Genomic DNA, 21,061 nt, shown 5'->3' on the forward strand with positions numbered 1-21,061 from the left:
TTTATTATAAAGGGATATAGCTCAGGATCAGGCAGATGGAAGATGCTTAGGGCAAGGTATGTAGGAAGGAATGGAGCTTCCAGGCCCTTCCAGAGCATGCCGCTGTCCCCAAATCTCCATGTGTTCACCAACCCAGAAGCTCTCCAAACCCCACCCTTTTGGGTTGTTATGGAGACTTCATTACAGGCATGACTGACTAAATAATGGGTCACTGACCACCTACTCAACCCCACCCCCCATAAAGACAGCATTATGGCTCTCACCACAGGAAATTCCAAGGGTTTTAGGAGGTCTAGCCAGAAACTGGATGAAGACCAAATATATATATATATATATCATAAATCACAATATCACAACCGCCCTGGCGGGACAGGAGGTTCTCCCCGCCCTCCCTTCCTCTCCCCTCCCTCCCTTCCTCTCCCCGCCCTCCCTTCCTCTACCTTCCCTCCCTTCCTCTCCCCTCCCTCCCTTCCTCTCCCTCCTCCCCTTTCTCTCCCCTCCCTCCCTTCCTCTCCCCGCCCTCCCTTCCTCTCCCCGCCCTCCCTTCCTCTCCCCTCCCTCCCTTCCTCTCCCCGCCCTCCCTTCCTCTCCCCTCCCTCCCTTCCTCTCCCCTCCCTCCCTTTCTCTCCCCTCCCTCCCTTCCTCTCCCTCCTCCCCTCTTTCTCTTCCCTCCTCCTCAGCATCAGCTTCGTCCTTCATGCAACGTGTGACTATTTACAAGGACCATATCCTCTCATCTGGGCAACAGCCCTGGCAGGCCTTGCCGCTCTGACTCCATGTCACAAATGTGGAAACAAACTCGAAGTTTCTCTGAGACTGCATTACCAGGAAGTGGCTCTCTAACCCCTTCATAGTCTAGAGACCCTGCCCTCAAAGGTCTTTGTAAGACAAAAGTCAGAAATCAAAGAGCAAAAGTAACACAATATTGTGAAGCAACTATACTCCAATAAAAAGGTTTTTTTAAAGTGTGTATTTTAAAAAAGCAAAAATAAAATACGAAAAAGAGATATCAAAAAATAAATAAATCAATCAAAGAGCAAGGGGAAAGGAAGCAGTCTCACAGGAGGCGGTGATAGGAAGATCCTGAGGGGTGAATTGGCTCTGGGCTTTCTGGCAGACAGGGCAAAGAGGGAAACCTGTGTTGCTGTGGTGTACTCTAGGACAGATGGGGAGCAGACCAGCTAGGAGGAGAGGTTGTCTTCCCTGCTGAGTGTGGTCATGGATATGAAAGTGGCCTCAGGCAGTGTGTTCAGACCCAGGGTCTGCTCCCCGCAGAGCTCTGGGGCCCTGGGAATGGTGTGCTATCGGCAGGGCTATAGAGAGTAACAGAACCGGAATTTGTTACTGCCTCTACCAGGTGGCCCTGGGCAAGGAGCGTCCCTGCTCTGTGTGGAACAATTTTCGATACTAGAGTGGACAGTGTTGAGAGGACTGGTGGAGAGAATGAAGGCACAAGTGTTCCTACCAACTCTTGTCACCTCCTGCCCAGACACCCCGAGGCAGACTGAAGAGGACACTGTGGCTGGGGGCAGTGTGAGGGAGGGACATCTTGGCCTAAGCTTTGGGTACGAGCCCTGGAGGGACCGCCTCTGGGGCTGCGCTGCGTGGACGGCCGGGAGAAGGGGCAGAGGCAATGTCTGATGTGTCCATTAGGACGCCAGTGTGCTGTGGCAGGACAGCCTCAGGACCAGGACCTGTTTAGGCTGTACAGAGCCCTCCGCAGGTCACACTGTCCAGATGAGTGGATGAGTGAGGGGGAAAGGCTGGTCCTTGGGTGGGCACACAGGGTCTGTCTTGCTCCAAAGCCCCCTCTCCTTCCCCTGCATCAGGAACTGCTAAGAAGGGATGCCCAGACCTGGGCTGTGGAGGGAACAGGTGGGGAGAGGGGGTCTCGAGTGTACACTGCACCTCCCCACCCCTCTGCAGAAGGTGGGCTGTGACGGGGTGATCGGCTCCAGCAAGCAGGAGGACAAGTGTGGTGTGTGTGGAGGGGACAACTCCCACTGCAAGGTGGTCAAGGGCACATTCACACGCTCGCCCAAGAAGCTCGGTGAGTGCGCCCCTCCCTCCCCCTGCCCAGGACACCCAGGCCTGAATGTCTATAGCACCTGGCCGGGTGGCTCTGACTGCATTCTCAGCTGTTTGCGGGAGAGGGGGTGTAAGTCTGGGAGGGTGAGGTGGAGGGGCAAGGGCAGCTGTGCCAGGCCCCAGGGTGGGCGGGGGCAGGGATAATGCCAGGGTATAGGTGGCCAGGGTGGGTCTTAGAAGTCTTTATTTGAGGGCACCTTCCCCAGCCCTCCAGGGCTTTCCGGTCGCCAGCTGGCCTCCCTTGCTTGCTGCCCCCAGCCACCCGTCAGCAGGACTTTGATGGGCTGGTCAGTGCAGCCTGTGGCCTAGGGACATGTAAGCCTGTCCCCACAGGGCCACAGGATGGGGCTGGGGAACTTGGGGTCCCTGGCCAAGGTGGGTTCTGGGAAAACAGACCGCTTGGTGAGCCTCCTTCCACAGTGGTACCTCTGTCTGGCTTCGGTGCTCTGGGTGGGCTTGCAGCAGCTGACTGCTCTGCCTCTGTCCGAAATGGCGAGAAGCCACTTTGGTTCACCTCTTTTGGAAGAAGGCCATGGGACAAACCTGCCAGACTCCACTCAGAGCTGGTGCCAGGGTGCCAGGAGCTGACCTTCTGCATCGCCCCACGTGAGCAGGCTGTCTTCAGTTTGCGGATTAAGCCGCTGAGGTCCAGGGAGGGCAAGCAGTTTGCTGAAGGCCTCCCTCCTGGATGGGGCATCTTAGCTCCGTGCACAGGCGTGACTCCAGGGACACTCACGAGGACGCCCACTAAGTTTTCAATGGAGGAGGCTGAAGGAGCGCCTGGATTTGAAGATGAGCAAAGGGCTGTGGCTGGCTGGGATGTGCTAACTTTCCCGTGGACCCCTCTCTGGGTGGGCAGTCAGAGCCCATAAAACACTGGGGGCTCTGGAACCACCTTCGAGGGCAAGGCCCTCCTGGCATTGTCTGCATGCGATGGCCTCTCCCTTCTCATTTGGCTTTGTCTCCCCACATCCCAACAAAGGTTACATCAAGATGTTTGAGATCCCGGCAGGAGCCAGACACCTGCTTATCCAGGAGGCAGACACCACCAGCCACCACCTGGGTGAGTGTCGGAGCCCAGAGGGTGCAGTGGATCTGCAGCCTGACTCTTCCGGGGATCAGGGGCCCAGCTGAGAGGCATGGCTGCAGCCCCATCTCCCCTGTCCCTGGCCTGGCCCACCTGGTGGACGTCTCCTGGAGTCATTCCCCAATGGAGAGGCCAGGGGTTGGGATCAGAGGGCTTCCCTGGCAGCAGCTGTGGAGGGACATGTGTTTAAGACATGTCACACCTCCCCACCCTAACTCCATCTCGAGGCCAAGGGGGAAGCCCCCTGTCCACTGGAAGGCAGGCAAGGTCCTTAAGCAGCGGCTGCTAAGGCCAGCTGGTAGATGGGCTGCCATGATATATTTGCATTTTTTCATTTAGTTTCATTTTAAATTCAAGTGATTCTTTTAGAATAGGGATTCCTGGCATTTGCTGAAAATTTGGATATTCTAACAACTCTGAGTGCCCCCTTCTCACATGGCAGCCCCTGTGGGGCTGTGCTCCTCCAGGCTGCCTGGGGCTCCCCAAAGGGGCTTCACCCATCCATGCCCCCCACCAAGTTGTAAGGCCGAAGTAGGAGGTGATGCCGGGGTCACTGAGGGGACCCCATACAAGTCCCTTCCCCCAGTTTGGGTCCCGACCTTCCTCCCTGTGCCCTGGAGGCCAGACTGGGTCAGGGGCTCCATGATTTGCCTCCACCTGGCCCCCGCCGCTGACGCGAGACAGACACCACTCTTTTTAATATGAATTTTTCTTTCTTCCTTATTTTAAGAGGAGACTATATGTTGCTATCCCAAAATGCAAAGCCAGTGGCACTTGCCTTAAGTAGAAGGCAAATATAAAAGTTGATCCCTGAAAAAAAAGACACTTCTACCTAAACACTGTTTCCTGCCAAGGGCTCTCCCTGCACAAGAGGAGGGAGGGTTAGTGACAAGCTGAGGACCTCCTGGCGCCCGCTGAGGCGCTCAGGGGATTCTAGGAGACTTGCGAACGGAATGATTTCCTCACTCTTTGATCCCATGATTTTCGTGCCCAGTCTGTGACACCACCTAAAATCTTCCAGCAGCCCCCCAGCAGACACCTTCCACTGTGGGAAGCGTGGGGCTTCCTGACCAGTGGAGTCTCGGCTCCTAGACATTCTTTGTGGATGCCTAGTGGCCAGAGTGTTCCCCGGGCCAGGTCAGGCCTCTTTGGGTTGTAGGGAACTGGTGGGGACCCAGGCCGAGCCACAGTTACCAACGGGGTGGGGAGACATATGGGACGTATGCTCACCCCAGGGAAGGAAGCACCCACCCAGCCCTGTGCCCTGGTGTCCAGCAGATGCCCCTCACCCGGGGGGCTGGGGCAGGGAGGGCAGTGGTTCTGAGAGCCCACTGAGTGTTCCAAGTAGACAGCAAGGAGGTGGCCTTGATGCCTGCCGAGTCCCTTGCCACGTAGCATCTCCTTCAGGGCCTGAGGGACAGATCAGGAAAGGGCCCTGGGCCTGGCAGAAGGGCAGGGTTAGAGGGAAACCTAGTTTTGGCTGAGAGACAAAGGGCAAGTCAGGTTCCCGAGGTGATTTGGGCTGTCAGTGGGACTGATGGGCCCCTGGCAGAAGACAGCTGGGAGACGAGGGGCTCTGCTCCCTGTAACTCCCCCAACCTGTTCAAACCAGCACACCCTGCCAGCCTCCCCGCAGTTCTGCCCCTGGGTGACACTGGCTGTCTTCTGCCATTCTCAGCCGTCAAGAACCTGGAGACAGGCAAGTTCATTTTAAATGAAGAGAATGACGTGGATCCCAACTCCAAATCCTTCATTGCCATGGGTGTGGAGTGGGAGTACCGGGATGAGGATGGCCGGGAGACGCTGCAGACCATGGGCCCCCTCCACGGGACCATCACTGTCCTGGTAAGTCGAGGCAGGGGCCAGGCCCACCGCCTCCTGGCTGCCCAGGCAGGGGGCAAGTAGCTGCTAGGGAAGGGATGGAGGGGTGCCTGGGAACCCTGAGCCTCCCTGCATCCTTCGGACCATGCTCTGAACGGCCTCTCTGGCCTGACTTTTGGACCAAGGGTCTCTATCTCTGTGTCAGAGCAAGGAACAGACATGGGGCCACCAGTTGGGCTCTGGGCCCTGCATCAACCCCTGGGTGATTAAAGACAAAATCCCCTGCAAGCGATTAGGTTTCCCCCTCTGGGTGACATTCATGACCACCTTTCATCATGCTTATTCATGTCTGCCACTGTATCCAAACCCAGCAACTCTCTGGGGGTGACCAATGGGGCTCAGGAAATTGGACTGCTAGACCCAGGTCACACTAGACTTTGTCCCTGAGCAGGACTGGACCCCAGGTCTCCTGAGTCCAGGACCACAGGCTGCTCCTGGTGATGGGAGTACAGAGGGGGCTTGATTTCCTAATCCACTTTTTAAAAATTAATTTTAATTGCATACATCATATATTTTATCAGTAAAAAAAAGTTAAAACACTACAGGTAGGGCTCAGGTGACTTTTGCCCCCCCATTAAGGTGAGCACACCTTGGTTGGGTTCAGGCACCCGGACCCAGCGCCCCACACCAGGGTGCGCAGCTGTGGGGATGGGGTGTTTCATGTGCGCTGTGCTCTGCTCTGCTCACCTCGGCTGCATTTACTTTTCATCCCCAGAAACGCCTTTGGTGCCCTGCCTTTGTCAGTGCATATACAGTCAGGCTTCATTCAGTAGCTGCCATTTCTGTATTGGTAAATTCACCTACCGGAAGTATTTCTAATCCCAAAATCAGTACAGGCGTACCTCAGGAGATGCTGCAGGATCGGTTCCAGACCACCGCAGTAAAGCGAATATGGCAATAACGCAAGTCACATGAACGTTTTGGTTTCCCAGTGTGTGTGATAGCCTTAGGTCTAAAAAAAACAATGTACATACCTCGATTAAAAATACAAAAGAAAAAATCAGTTACAATAATAACATCAAAGATCACTGATCAGAGATCACCATGATAAAAGTAATAATAATGAAAAAGTTTGAAATATTGTGGGAATTACCAAAATGTGACCCAAAGACACAAAGTGAGCAAATCCTGTTGACAAATGGCGCCAATAGACTTGCTGGATGTGGGGCTGCCACAAAAGTTTAATTTGTAAAAAAACGTAATATATGCGAAGCGCAGTAAAACAAAGCTCCATAAAGCGAGGTCTGCCTGTACTCGCAGTGGAGCAGGGGAAAATGTGAGGAGGCGGAAACAGGCGAGGCTCTGCTTCTTGTTTCAGCTCCTACTGTAAACAAGCGTCTTTTTCACACTCTATTTACTGCCATGTTGTTCGCATTTTTTAAAATTAATTAATTTATTATTTTTATTTATTTATTTTTGAATTTTAAAAATTTATTTATTTTTTATACAGCAGGTTCTTATTAGTTATATATTTTATACATATTAGTGTATATATGTCAATCCCAATCTCCCAATTCATGCTCTCGGGGGATGATTTCATTGTTTAAAATGGCCCCAAGCATGGGTCTGGTGTTCCTCTGAGCAGGAAGCTGCAGGTTTGCCCTAAGGAGAGAACGCGTGTGTTAGATGAGCTGCGTCCGGGCACAAGTAACCGGGTACTGGCCGTGAGTTCAGTGTTAACGAATCAATGGCATGTACTAATTAAGGTGTCTTTAAACAGAAACGCACATAGAATAAGCTTATGCATTGACTGTTGATGAAACTGTCACGACCAGAGGTTCGCAGGCCCTGATGCCGTGTTGCCCTGCGAGCAGCAGTTCAGTACTGGCAGATTCGGTGTTTGCCGGGACTTTCTAGAACCTGACTACCGTGAATAACGAGACTTGGCCGCGCATGTTCCTCGGGCTGACCTTCCTAACCTGGTCGCCGAGGGAGGGTGGTGGAGGGCAGACACATTCACGTCCGTCTCCGGGGCAGGTCATCCCGCAGGGGGACGCCCGCATCTCGCTGACCTACAAATACATGATCCATGAGGACTCGCTCAATGTGGATGACAACAATGTCCTGGAGGACAATTCCGTGGGCTACGAGTGGGCCCTGAAGAAGTGGTCTCCCTGCTCCAAGCCCTGCGGTGGAGGTGAGGGGCCTTCTCAGAGTTGGGGCCCCAGAGGAGGTCGGGGCCGAGCGGGAGGGGTCTCCTGGGTGAGGAGCTTCCTAAGCCCATGGTCCCTGCTGACTGCCTGGCATGAGGGATGCACCAGGTGTGACAACACTAGACCCAAGCCAGTGACCTCTGCCTGGGTGACAAGGGCCTAGCCCCACTAGGGAGGTGGCAGAGGGTGGGCAGGAAGAGCAGGTGCCCAGGACAGCCAGGGGGCATGTGTGGGGCTTGGATGACACCAGCACCCACCTGCATCGTGTGAGAGGGAGGTCAGGCCTGGCGGGAGGTGGCTGTGAGGGTGGCTTGGATGGCTTACTGTGACATCACGAGGCAGGTCGCAGGAAAGGCTCAGGCCATGCTGGAGACCAATGAAGAGGCCCCTCGTAAGATCCCTCCTTTCTGAATGCAGAAACGCCTGTCCTCCCTGGGGCAGGGCTGGGTGCAGAGAGGTCCCACCTGCCTTGGACCTCAAAGAGTCCACAGTTGGGTGGGACATAACAGACAGACAGGACGTTCTGATCTGCCCAGTGTAGTCACTGCTCCTAGGGGGCTGGCGGAGATAAAAGGCAGGAGAAGAGAGCCCAGCCTGCAGGAGCAGGTGGCCAGGACAGACCTCCTTCAGGCGCCATGAAGGGTCCCACACCTAGACAACAGAGGGAGTTTGCCCAGTGGGCGGGGCACCCACTGCCGGGCTCAGGCAGATGGAAGGCTCCTCTTCCAGTGCTCCTGCCTGGGCGGACTTCCACTGAGCCTCCCGGCCCCCTGGCTTTTATCAGCACATCCTGGTGGGTCTCCCTCCTGCATATCTCTTGGACTCCTCTGCTGTTACCATCTTCCCAGTCCTGGCAACATCCTCGCTACCCAACTGGCCCCGTGTGTCCACTCTTGCCCTCAGAGTGACCTATTAAAGGGGCAGATCAGACCATACCCCTTTCTGTTATCACAGTTTTCAGAAGCTCCTTCTGCTTTTGGGATAAAAAACAAAATTCTCCTCATGGCCTCCAAGGTCCAAGCAACTTGCTGACTTCTCCCACTGCCGTTGGCACCCCCAACCCTTGCTCACTCAGCCCTGTCCACACTGGCCTTAAGTGCTTTTCCCGGACACGCTGTGCCCCTGCCTCAGGGCCTTTGCATAGGCCATCTCCTCCCCAGGGAGCCCCCTCCACCGCTTTCCCACTAAATCAGCGCACCTCCATCCTTTGTTCCCTGGGACACCCCCAGATGCCCAGGCTAGATCAGGCTGCCCAGTCATATTCTCTCATGTCTAACCCACTAGGCTGAGGTTTTGAGACTTGGCACTGTTGACATTTTGGGGTCTATAATTTTCCGTTGTGGGGGGTAGTCCCGTGCATTGTAGGATGCTGAGCAACATCCCCAGCCTCTACCTGTTAGATGTCGGTGGCATCTCCTCCCCCAGTTGTGACAACTAAGTGTCCGAGACATTGCCAGATGTCCCCAGGAGCAAAATCTCCACCAGTCGAGAACTGCTACGCTAGACTGGCTGGAGGAGCCTTGCAGGCTGTATTCCATGTTTAGCCAGGTCCTCAGAGCACATTAATTCAAGGTGGAGTAAATGACTAAACAATGGGAGAGGAAATAGAACCTTCCCTCCTGCCCCAGGAAGCCAGCCAAGGGGCAGGAGAGAAGGGGGCTACTCTCCCTGGCCTGTCACCCTCACTTGGCCTGGGGTGGTGGGTAGACACCAGGCTAGATGTGTCCCTGCCCGACCCCCCCCCACCCCATTAGCAGGGCGGGGAGAACGGGGCTAAGTGGCCTGAGGAGCCGCCCCTCCACGCCACTGAGCCCCCTCGAGCTCTCGTCTTCAGGGTCCCAGTTCACCAAGTATGGCTGCCGCCGGAGGCTGGACCACAAGATGGTGCACCGAGGCTTCTGCGACTCCCTCTCGAAGCCCAAAGCCATCCGCCGGGCTTGCAACGCGCAGGAGTGCTCCCAGCCCGTGTGAGTGCCAGGGCCCCCCGGCCCCCAGCCCCGCTAGAGGAGGGGAGGGAGAGCCCTGGGGCTCCTGTGGAGGGTGGTGCAGGATCTGGTTCCCTGGATGCTCTGGGCCTCACGTGCCCTGAGACGTTTGACAGATTCTTTCTCACTCACCCCGTTCTATGGAGTCTAAGGTGTTGCAGGCTGTGCGGTGCCCGCCTGCTTCAGACCTGCTAGACGGAAACAATAATGTGCGTCTTACAAATGACAACAAGTGGCCATGCTCACATGGGGAAACTGAGGCTCCGAGGGTGCAGGGCTTGCTTCTGGTCCTGTGGTAGATGTTTCCCAAGCAGCTCATTCCAGAGGCTGCGGCCTTGGAATGGCCACAGCCATGACCCTCCGGCTCCGGGGTTTGACAGGGCTGCATTTCTGGGCCCAGGTTCCTTTTGCAGGACCCTGAGTGGGGAAGATGGTGGGTAAAAGGCAGGTGGGGGCCGTTCGGGGACAGGTGCCGAGGGTGTCCACGCTGCTGCCCGGAAGGGTTGGTGATGTCAGCGGAGGCTGAGGTCAGAGGGCAGAGCCAGGAGCCTAAGAAGGGACAGAGGCCCGCTCTCCATGGCCACACTCCAACCAGGATCTCCCAGCCGTGGGCATGCTTGGGGTTCATCGTCTGCAGGACCTCAGGCAGGGGCCCAGCTAGCCTGCAGGGCGCCTTCCTGACAGTAGGTAGAGCTGTGCCTGGAGGAGCAGGCTGTCTTGCCTCTGTCCACCAGGGCCTCAGCCAGGCTGATTCTCCAGGGGCTGACCGTGTGCTGCTCTGCCCTGACAGGTGGGTCACGGGCGAGTGGGAGGCATGCAGTCAGAGCTGTGGGCGGACGGGCATGCAGGTTCGCTCCGTGCGCTGCATTCAGCCGCTGCACAACAACACCACCCGCTCCGTGCACACCAAGCACTGCAATGACGCCCGACCCGAGGGCCGCCGGGCCTGCAACCGTGAGCTCTGCCCCGGTCGGTGGCGGGCCGGACCCTGGTCCCAGGTAAGCAGTGCCCCAGCCCTGTGTCCTCAGCCCCCAAACCAAGCTTGGGTGGGACTGAAGTGGCCAGGGCGTTCCACCTGGGCCCGGATGCAGTTCTTGCCCTGGGCCACGTCCTGTAGGTCTCAGGGCACCCGTGGTTCCACATGGCTGTGGGAAACTCAGTGGAATGTGTATCTTTACTCTGCAGGGTAGAGGCTCCCATGCGCTGCAGGGGACTGGACCCCCAGGAGACTGGGGACAGCCTGGGCTCCAGGAAATGAAGGGGAGCCTGGGCTTTTGTCTCTGGAGGCCAGAGGGGTGGCTAGAAGGCCGGTCAGACTTGCAGGAGGAAACACAGGCAAGGGAGAGCTTAGACTTGGGCTGGAAAGGATAGTCTCGGGCTGGAGGAGCCGTTCTGGGGGCAGGGCTGAGCTGATGTGAGCACTGACATCCAGCCCCCGGACCTGGTGGGTCAGGGGTCGCCAGGACCAGCCTTGGGCTCAAAGATTTGCTCAGAAGTTGCTGTAGTCATGGTTATGCTTTATTACAATGGAAGCACACAGCGTAGAATCAGCAAAGGGAAAAAGTGTTTCGGTGAAGCCTGGCGGAAACCAGGCACAAACATCTAGGTGCCCAGGATTTTCACTTGGGATCAGTCACATAGGCATAGGGTGTCTGCGTGACTGACGTCAGTTACTGAAGCCCCAGACCCCAGAGGGAAAGCGCATGCTCACCATAAATCATCTTGTTGGTGTAAACCAACCGAACAAATCGGTGCGGCCTGATCCAAGGCCTCAGGCACGCAAAAACGCGCTTACCAGACAGACCATTCCATGAACTTGGTTCCCAGGAGTCGCCCAAGGGCCCGTCCTGAAAATAGGCCTTTCTTGGGACTGGTCAGGTTTGAGCAACGCGGTCTGCTGAGTCAACCCTTTGTCACACACAAGGCGAGGACTTGAGAATCATCCTTTGGCAGGGCTGGGCTGAGTTGTGAGCAGAGCCACGAGTCTGGGCGTGGCTGCTCCTTCTGGTCCCTCCCGATGTGGTGAGGCCAAGGGGGCCCGAGACTGGAGGGCACAGTGACGGTGCTGGTGGTGTAGAACCTTGTGTCCAGAGGGAGGGAGGGTCCTCTGCCGAAGCCTCCTGGACCCAGGCAGAGCTTTCCCAGTGGCCCCCAGTGCATAGCAGTTCTTCTGGGCCTTGGGCCTCCTCTAGCCAGAGGAGGGAGGTGCTCGTTGAGAAGCCAGAAGTGCCAGGCCCTATCTGGCCCCGCATATTTGTTCTCTCTAACTCACTCTAGAGCCCAGGAGATTGAGGCAGCTGCCTGGGGCTAGGGCAAGGCAGGGCAGGCCTCTAGCTCACCCTCTACCCTTTGTGCCTCCCCACCTCTCACGTATTGTGGGGTCACCCGCTTGGGGAGCCCTTTCAGACCCAGCCTAGTGTGGAAGGTGGGCCCTGACTGGTAACCCTCTGCCTGCAGTGTTCGGTAACCTGTGGCAACGGCACCCAGGAACGGCCGGTGCTCTGCCGAACCACGGACGACAGCTTCGGGGTCTGCCGGGAGGAGCGGCCCGAGACGGCCAGGATCTGCAGGCTTGGCCCCTGTCCCCGTAAGCCTTCTGCATGCAGCAAGCCCAGGGGAGGGGGGCTGGTCCAGGCAAATGCGGCTCTTCCCACAACCGGTCAAACTCAGCATCTGTGAACTTGAAGGAGAAGCTAAGCCTGCCCAGGCCTGGGCTGGGACCTTTCTCTGGCAGGAAATGGAAGGAACTGGCATTTGCCATGCTCATCTCCAGGCCAGGCCCTAGTGAAGGATGGCGTGGACTCAGCCCATCCCTGCCTTCCTGGCACTCCCTTTTGGTCTGGGAGACAGAAACTGGATTCACAGTCACTGCACATCGGGGCTCAGCCCCCCACGCGAGTAGGGGGTGCCTGTATGAGTAGGGGGTGCCTGCCGCCCTGCAAGGAGAGCAACCAGAACGCTGGCTGCGTGTAGATGTCTGGCCAAGTGCTGGACACACGTCACCTCTTTCGGTCCCCACAACAGTTGAAGACGTAGATCCAGTCATGAGTCCCTTCTGCGGAGCAGGGAGCTCGGGGGGTCGGGTGTGCCTCCCCCAGCTGAGGAGGGGGTAGAGCCAGGACTCACTTGTTCCCAGCACTTCCAGAGCCAGCAGTCAGGGCACTGCTCAGCCCGGAGCAGGGCACGGTGGGGACTTGGAGGACAGTACAGAGATAAGGAGGCGCTGGTAGGGCCTGCGTGTGGGGATAGTAGCTGCAGCTACTCTGCGTAGCTATGCTTGGTGTGGGAGAAGCAGGACTGGGCCTGGACAGGGTGCTTGGGGCCCATCTGTCCCGAGGGAGGCCTTGCAGGCCACACTGGGGAGTTGGGACCCTCCTGTCACCCCCTCCCTGGGATACCAGAATCCAGGGAGTCCTTCTGCCCGGGGTGGGTGGGTTGGGTGCCCAGACCTGGTGCCCCAGCAGCCAAGACTCCTTTCTTTTCCCTCTAGGAAACATCTCAGATCCTTCCAAGAAGAGCTACGTAGTTCAATGGCTGTCCCGACCGGACCCCAACTCACCAGTCCAGAAGACCTCGTCAAGTAACCGGCTCGTTTATAACTCTGTCTCTGCCCTCCAGTGCATGCCCTGCGCCTTGTGGAGCTTGCCGTGGGCTCCCCTCCTCTCTTTCTATGGAAAACTGCCCTGACTCTTCCTGAGCGCTCTCTTGGTTGAATCTGTTTTCTCCGGGCCTCTGTGCTCGGCTGTCCCCTTTGGAGCCGCCTGGCCGGGAGGGCCAGTCTCGCAGCGGCACGGCCCGGGGCACCGGCCTCTTGTGGGGGTGCCAGGACCTCGCGGTGATGGCTTTTAAAGGGGCAAAGATCTGTCGCGGTGCTGGAGGGGCCAGAGGCCAAAGTTTGAATGTGACCACTTGGTGACCGCCTTGCAGGGCCACATCCCTCCAGGCTGGAGCTGCGGGTCGGAAATCGAGGCGGAGCCCGCCCGCGTCCCCTTTCAAACGCCGCCTACCAGCGAGGCGAGGCCAGAGGGGTCTCGCGGGTGTGCAGTTTTGCGTCGCCGTCCTGGGCGCCCGGCCCGTTTCCGGCAGTGTGTCGGCGGCTCCCTGGCCACCTCTGCTGTTGCTGCTGCTGCTGACCCTGTGCTGTGTGTCCTCCTGACTCGTGTGACCGTGGCCTGCTTCCTGTGGCCTTTGTGTCCAGCTCACACAACCCTTGGCCCCCGTACCCTGTCCCCTTGGGGGTTCAGGCCAAGCAGAGGAGGCAGGGGTCGTGTCCCCGCAGTGGGACATCAGGACACACCACCACTTCCATTCTCTGTCCATTCGCTCCAATGGCCTTTCTCATCGTGCACACACGACCCCGTGCACGGGCGCGAGAGAGTGAGAGTGAAAGGCTGTCTCACGTGGATGCGGCCACCTACCCGTGTGAACAACTACAGAATTACCTCAATTTTTATCGCTTTTTTGCTTAGATAAAACTATGTAGAAGATGCCTTAAAGTTGAAAGGTAACAGAATTGGCTGCTAGCAACCCAGGCAGGAGGCAGGCAGTGCAATCTAGAGGGAGGCGGCCCGCTCATCCACCTTTGGTCAAGGGTAAGGCTTCCCAGTCCAGTCTGTACAGGGCTCCAGGCACGGGCTCACCTCTGCGGAAAGGAGACCCGCTCCACGGCCCGAGCGGCCCTTCGGCGCTGACTGTTGTTGGAGCCCCGAGCACTCTGCTGCCGGCGCTGCCTTACACCAGGGGGCGACTGGCCTGGCCCTGGGCGTGACCAGTGTAGCACTCCCGCCGGTCACCCCCCCACTCGCCCCAGCCCCGTCCCCTGTTCATAGCATCCCCGCTGGACAGCGCCCAGCCCTCCCCTGGCACTAGTTACTGTTATGTAAATACTCGGTGTAACACATACTAATTCTCATGACTGTTAACTTCCAACTTTGACTTAGGCAATGCGAGTGACATGAGTGACTCTGGGAAGGTGCAATACGGTCCTGAGCATCGTGCTCTCTGTCTATATGCACTTTGGTTTATCAGGGATATTTTATTAGTGTTTTGTATGTATTCAATGACGTATTATATAGGTTCCATTGTCGTTGCTTTTCCGGTTTTTTTATGAGACAACATTAGTGTGTGCCAAAGTGACTGTGAAAATGACCTTTTGCTCTTACTAACAGTGGAAAGACTTCCTGTTATGCATCCCACAAATAAACTCAATAAAAGTTCAGTGAAACTGGGTGCTTGGGTCTGGCACGCTGCTGCCTCCTTCTCTTCACCTCTGCGACCGACGGTGCTGCAGGGCTGCAGGTGCCGTTCTGGTCCATTACTTCCTTGGTTTCTGATTCCAGTGACTTTCCTGTCCCCCTTACCCTGCCCAACGTAGATACTGAGGGCCCCTCCCCCACTGAGGCATGTGCCCCCTCCTCAGGCATTTTTCAAAATGTGACAACAGCCCGTGCAGACACCCCACCGGCATTCTGAGTTTTGAATCCTTAGTGCTAAACAAGCACCTTGCAGGAACACCTTGGCTGTCTCCTTGTGGATGAGTTCTCACAGTTGGGAAAGGGGCCCCATGTGAGCTTCTCCCCGTCTTTGGGATCCCAGCCCGTGGAGTGGGAATATGGGGTTAGTAGCTGAGACAGTGTCCGGGTCACCGTGCCCTGAGCCACCATCAGGCCACTGCCCTGGCTCCTGGCACAGCTCTCAGCCTTGGGCTACCTGTTCAGGGAGGGAACAGGTCTGTCTGACCCGGGTAGGGGCTGCGCTAGCCTTAGGAGAGTCTGGGTTGGGAGAAGGGCAAGGCAGCCGAAGGTCTAAGCGCCTGGCTTGCGACATTCACACACGGGTGTGCTCAGCTGTGCCTGCCTTGTCTCCCGAGGCCTACCCTCAGGAGACGCAGGGCCTGTGTGTCCACTCCCCTTGCTGACAAGGACCACACAGCAGGTCAGGGTCCAACCAGGGACCTCCTAATCTGGGGCCTGGGCCATGTCCTGCCAGGGGGCATCTCTCCCTCCCTTTCCCATGAAGGAGTCCCGTTCCGGGGAGGAGGGAGGTCATGAGAAAAGACAGCTACCCAGCGCCATGGAGACGGGCATCAGGGCACAGGGCCGGGTTCCAGGTGCCAGCCTTCGGGTGGGGGTCACAGTAGCTGTGGCTGGGGTCAGCCTGCCCAGAGCTCTGATCATTGAAAGACTCCCAGCTCAAGAGACAGGAGACCAAGACAACTGTGTCTGACGAACTGCGTCCACTAAATCCCCTTGCCCAGACAGATCAGGGGAAATCCCTGCTGAGGGCACCTTGCCTAGAGCTGCGGGCAGGCCACCAACAGGGCTGCTCCAATAAGACCTTGTTTTCAAAACCAGGTGGAGGGACCGACTTGGCCCACAAGAGTGGTTGGCAGACCCTTACCCTAGACTGATGTGACACCCGCTTCTCGGATCCCAGCCTGGTGAAAGACAAGTGAGGGAGATGCTTGTTATTTGTGTGAAGGAAGAGGCACAGGTGACAGAAGAGGGTGTCTGTGTGGCAGGGGTGACCCCAGTCCCAGCAGCACAGCTAGGCCTGGCTCCATCCTTGTTGAGGCCTATGCCTCTGGCCTCCCTGCCCCAGCTGTTGGCCAAAGCCTGGGGCAGATGCTGCACCTAGTATTACCAAAGCCCCCTTGTGTCTCCTTGAGGGCTGTCATGGTGGTTTCCACACGCTTACCTCAGTGACTGCCAGGGAGGGGAGAGGGACCGGGAGGGGAGGAGGGAGCAGGGGCTCTGAGCACGCCCCACCCAGCTTCAAACAGGACTGTTCCGGTTTCATCTGTCTCAGATATTGGATATCTGTGTAAAATTTTATCCAAGGTTTTAAAACCCTGAAAGCCACATCTCAGCATCTTTTAGTCTGATTTCTGGAATCGACCCTCAGCACAAGGCCATCTGCCTTTCCTCTCCACATGTGGGCCTATTTCTCCACCTCAAGGTTAGGAAGACCAGGGCTTTTCCTAAACAGCCTATCTGTCCTTATCTCTTCATACTCTGGGTCCTGCACCCAGTCATGTTTCCTCCTTATTTTGGCCACTTAGACGCTCAGAGTCCAGGTTGGGTCCCTCTCTGATGATACGTGCCTCTGTGTATTCTTCTTCCCTGTAGCATTGCCATTCTAAAATCCATGATTTCCTTGTTTTGCACTTGCTCAGTTATTCACATTGGTCTTTTTCACATTTATGCATTCTTCGATTCACTGTTCTAGGCTCTGGTATAAAGGAGCATCCAGATACAGCTCGGGGTTCTGCCCTTTGGAGCTTTCAGGATAATGAAAAAGTCAGGCATTAGTTACCTTATCCGACAACTAAATGTGGACTTGGTAGTTGGGATGGAATGCTGGGAAGGGGAGACCCATGGCACCATAAGACCACATACTGGGGGATTTAACCTCCAAGGGAGGTCAAGGGACGCTTGCCTGAGGAAGATGTGTTTCAGCTGAGCCTTGGGGATAAGAGGAAGAGGGGAGGCACAGTATGTGCAAAGGCCCTGTGGCCACAGAGAGCACACTGCAGAGCAAAGCAATCAAGGCCTGAATGAGACTGGAGAGGTGAAAGGGATGGGTCCTCGCCCTGAAAACAATGGAGGAGCAATACAAGGGCTTCAGTCTGGACGGTGACATGGTCACATCTCCGGCTGAAGAACATCATTCTGCGTGCAGCAGGATAGCTAGATAAGAAGGAGGAAGAATGGAGACAGGCAGGCAGAAAGGAAGTTCTTACCATGTTGCAGCCAAGAGGCAAGGTAGCTTGGCCCTGTGGAGGCAGGAGAGAGGGGAGCGTGGACACATCTGAGAGCATCAGGGGAAATACTGACAGACCTGGAGATGACCGCACAGGGGATGTCTGGGGTCTGGCTTGTGCGCATGAAGGGCCATTCTCTGAGATGGGTGGCACCAGTGAAGGCCATGGGCTTGGGCCGGACATGTGGAATCCACTTTTGGGACCACAGGAGTTGAGGGGTATCTAGTAGGCTGTTGTATCCAAGTGTTTGAAGCTCCGGGAGTTTGAGGTTGGTGTCCAACTAAGTGGGTTGCCAGCCTGTAAGGGAAAATTATAAGCTGGAGCAATGGCCATGCAGAGGGCAGATGTCAGAACCACGGGCCCTGAATGGGAGGGGGCCTGCCTGTCTGTTATTGTGGGAAACTTCAGTGAGCCAGCATAGCTTCACATGCAGATGTAGAACGTGCCCTGTGTTAGTGCACAGAGTAACCATGTCAGATGTGGTCCCCACCAGTGGCTACCCCTTCCCTCCCTCCTTCCTTCCCACCTCCCCTCTTTCCTTCCCTTCAGTAGGAGAGGAGGTCACCTGGGAGACTGAGGGGAAAGGAGGGCACAGCAGAGGTTTATGTGGGAAAAGTTTGAAATGCCCATTATGAAGAATAGAGAGTGACTGAGCAGGGAACATAGTTGGAGGGTTGGGCCCATTGAGGTCAGTGATCACGAATTTATAACGGATCAAATATCCCCTGTTATACTGTTAAATGACTTATTCTTTTATGTTGAATGAATTTTTGTAAATCATCTCAATTTTTGTGTTGTGTGTGGAGTTAGGTGTTAAGGGAAAGGGAAGGGGGTAGAAATTCAGGAAGAAGACAGAGAATGAGAACAAGAGGAGTTGGAAGGGTCATATTAATACAGCTGCAGCTAGGGTTGGAGCCAGGCCAGGGAGAAGACAGCCATGAGGAAAGAGGGAAAGAGAGAGACAACAGTGACCTCTGCATAGAGTCAGGGCTCTCCATGCAAGACAGACCGTGGATGACCAGATCTTGGGTGGGAAAGAAAGGGGAGGATGTGCTGGGCAGAAGGATCAGTCTATGTGAAGGCATCAAGTTCTGGAGCACTTTGGAAAATGGCCAGAAGCTCAATGTGGCAGGGCCATGTGGTGGATGGAGCAGTGGCAGGACATAAGGCTCTCAAGTAAGTTGAGGCAAGTGGAAGAAATCCCAGATAAGTCTGCATGATTTTTAATTTCTCTTTAGTCCCTTTTCAGAAACAAAGATCATCTGGAGAGTTTGGGTGAGGATGGGAACAAAATGTGGAGGAGTATGGTAGGGCCACAGCCAAGGCTCTGGGATTCGCTCTTTTGGGTGTTAGGAATTGGTTCTTTTAGGTTTAATTTTGTTATAGTTACTGCTTAAAGATTACTGTAGAGTCAAACTGTGCCACAGAATGTCATTGGGGTTACCACTGGGATATCAAATGTGAAGATCTGACAGAGTCCCATTCTTTAAGATGAGCTTGGAATCACTCCCTGAGAATAGACAGGCCTCATTTCTGTCTCAAACTTTGAGAGATACTGAAAAATTTGCACTCAGTCAGGGCCTGCTTGGAGGAGGGGAGCATTGCTCACAGCTTGTGTGGCAGCACTCAAGGGCGGGGTCCCCGGATCCACCCTGCCCAAGGGCTGCCGGATACCAAAACCACACAGGCTTTCTGTGTGAGCTCGCTTGCCTCTGTGCTGTCTCTGGGCTCTTTCAAATGCCTCCTCCAGAAAACTGCTTCCTGTGGGGGAACAAGGTCCCCCTTATCTGTCCTTTGGTTATTTGTCCCACTTTTCTCTTTCAGAGGGCCGCTGCCAAGGTGACAAGTCAATGTTCTGTAGGATGGAAGTCTTGTCTCGCTATTGCTCCATCCCAGGCTACAATAAGCTGTGCTGCAAGTCCTGTAACCTGCAAGACAACCTCACCAATGTGGACGACAGGGCAGAACCACCCTCTGGGAAGCACAATGACATTGAAGAGCTCATGCCCACCCTCCCAGTGCCCACTCTAGTCATGGAGGTGCAGCCTCCGCCAAGCGCACCCCTGGAGGTGCCTCTCAATACTTCCAGCACCGGTGCCACCGAGGACCATCCGGAAATCAACGCTGTGGATGCGCCCTACAAAATCCATGGCCTGGAGGATGAAGTCCAGCCACCCAACCTAATCCCTCGACGACCGAGCCCTTACGAAAAGACCAGGAACCACAGAATCCAAGAGCTCATTGATGAGATGAGGAAGAAAGAGATGCTCGGAAAGTTCTAATAAAATAGAAAGATAGCATCAATAACATTTTTTTTTTTCTTGCTTATAGAGATATTCCATGGGATGGCAACTCCTGTGTTGTGGAGATGAAGTCAGATTCCTGATTCCAAAAGGTTTTGGGAAAACAAAGAGGGAGAATAATGTAAAAAAAAAAAAAAAAAATATATATATATATATATATATATATAAAATGTCCTGTACTGGGGTTGAGTGTGGGGTGGAGAGGAATATAGAGGTTCTACAACACCTATCGATGAGGGAAGGCAGGAGGGATAAGTCGGAGAGAGAAAACGTTTGCCCCAAGTTTCTGAGCAAGTGATTGGGAATCTTCTTTTCCTTGTGGTGACAACCCTGCTGGAGACGCAGGACATTTCCTACCAATCTGCAGACCGAGACACAAGCCCCATGGGACTCTTGGGAGAAACGATGATTTATTTACTAAGTGACCAGTCACTAAGATGAGTGCGGTGAAGTGGAGGCCGTGAACTCCAGGCTTCGAGGTGGTGAGGCAGGTGGTGAGGATGAGTGTGGTGGCCAGCTGGCACTCCAGGCCTCTCTTTTCTTCACTAACCCTGGCCTTGCTTGTCGCCTCTGGCCAGCCTGGCCTCAGACCCTGGGCTCCCCAGAGAGGCCCTCCCCTTCCCCAAGTGTGCTGGAAGGATGAGGGAGGCATGCACTCTGCTGGAAAGTCCAGTGAGTGGGCAAGCCTCACTTTTGTGTGTGTGTGAACACGCAGCTTAAACTTCCCAAAATTACAAGACCCAAGCACATTATTAGCTCCTTAGCTGGGCCTAGCCTGACATGTAATTCTTAAGCTTTTCATGTCCAGGAAAGTTCTAAAGCCTTTGTATTCTCACCAGTCATAGATCTTAGAGAACTCTTTCTTATTTCATTCCCCATTCTGTGGATGAGAATACTGAGGCTCAGGATAGGTGCTAAAAACCTTTATCAGAACCTGTGCATGTGTGTGTGTGTGTGAACCTCTGCATGTGGTCTAAGGGACAGAGTAAGGGGGTAAGAAACAGTGAAGGGACATCTGGGATGATTCTTAACCTTCCAAATGATTGAAAACTAGCCTCCCCATCTCCCCAGCGCAGCCTACCTCTCTCCCCTCTGCCACCATATTCCACACTTGCTCATACATGTCCCGGTGTCTCCAAGGACCTTGCTGGCTCCTAAGAACCAAACTGGAGGAAACCTTTCTGAATTCTCTCATAGTATCACTTCTTAAACAAGATGTAGTGTGAAGCACTTCTGCACCCTCGTCTTTTTATCATTAGGAAATGTATCCACAGCTTTTGCTCATTGGTTGAACCCATGACAGCTGGTGCTACTCAAGGGCTGAAGGACTGGGCAGTGCTTGCTTGGGTCCATCCTAGAATGTCGAGGAAGCTCCGGACTAACCCTAGCCAGAGTATTACTCAGTTTACCCAGCTTGGGGGCCACAGAATGGGAACACTCCCTTCTCAGATCACAGCAGAGCAGGGCTGTGTGTCTTGGGGGCTGGAAGACTTCGGGGAGGGGCCCCAGGTGGGACACACCCAGGGGGAATCTGTCTTCGGCTGCAGGAAGAAAGATGCCCTCTGGGAACTGTAGGCCAGGTGGCCACGGCCCCGTATGCCATACTCAGTGCCTTGGGCCATATATCCACAGAGTTCTCTAGACTAGATGGTCCTCAGAAGTCTCTCTGTCTATGGAGGCAGTGTTCACCCACCCTGAGACACTGCAAATTTCCACTGAGCTTGAGACAGGTGGACAGCTGGCTTAGCAACAGTCCGGAGCTTCCAGAGCTGGCTGAGAGGCTCCTGCAGCCTGGGGAAGGC

At 55.3% G+C, this 21,061-nt stretch overlaps 1 protein-coding gene across 3 annotated transcripts in view; it reads left to right on the forward strand.

Annotated features, from left to right (window-relative positions):
- Positions 1-19,367, forward strand: part of ADAMTS2 (ADAM metallopeptidase with thrombospondin type 1 motif 2) — a 216,276-nt gene extending 196,909 nt beyond the window's left edge. For 2 of the 3 annotated variants that reach the window (XM_057540002.1, XM_057540003.1), the window contains 9 exons: positions 1,927-2,050; positions 3,071-3,151; positions 4,854-5,020; positions 7,034-7,193; positions 9,044-9,176; positions 9,985-10,192; positions 11,652-11,781; positions 12,685-12,774; positions 18,781-19,367. In XM_057540002.1, coding sequence (XP_057395985.1) covers positions 1,927-2,050; positions 3,071-3,151; positions 4,854-5,020; positions 7,034-7,193; positions 9,044-9,176; positions 9,985-10,192; positions 11,652-11,781; positions 12,685-12,774; positions 18,781-19,238 — 1,551 coding nt within the window. In that variant the 3' untranslated portion in view covers positions 19,239-19,367. Of the gene's footprint in view, positions 1-1,926; positions 2,051-3,070; positions 3,152-4,853; positions 5,021-7,033; positions 7,194-9,043; positions 9,177-9,984; positions 10,193-11,651; positions 11,782-12,684; positions 12,775-13,121; positions 15,416-18,780 lie in introns of those variants that run through there. The other variant, XM_057540004.1, reaches the window with a different exon arrangement.
- The last annotated feature ends 1,694 nt before the right edge of the window (positions 19,368-21,061 follow it).

This window comes from Balaenoptera acutorostrata, chromosome 2 (genome assembly GCF_949987535.1).
Source record: "Balaenoptera acutorostrata chromosome 2, mBalAcu1.1, whole genome shotgun sequence".
NCBI classification, from domain to species: Eukaryota; Metazoa; Chordata; class Mammalia; order Artiodactyla; family Balaenopteridae; genus Balaenoptera; species Balaenoptera acutorostrata.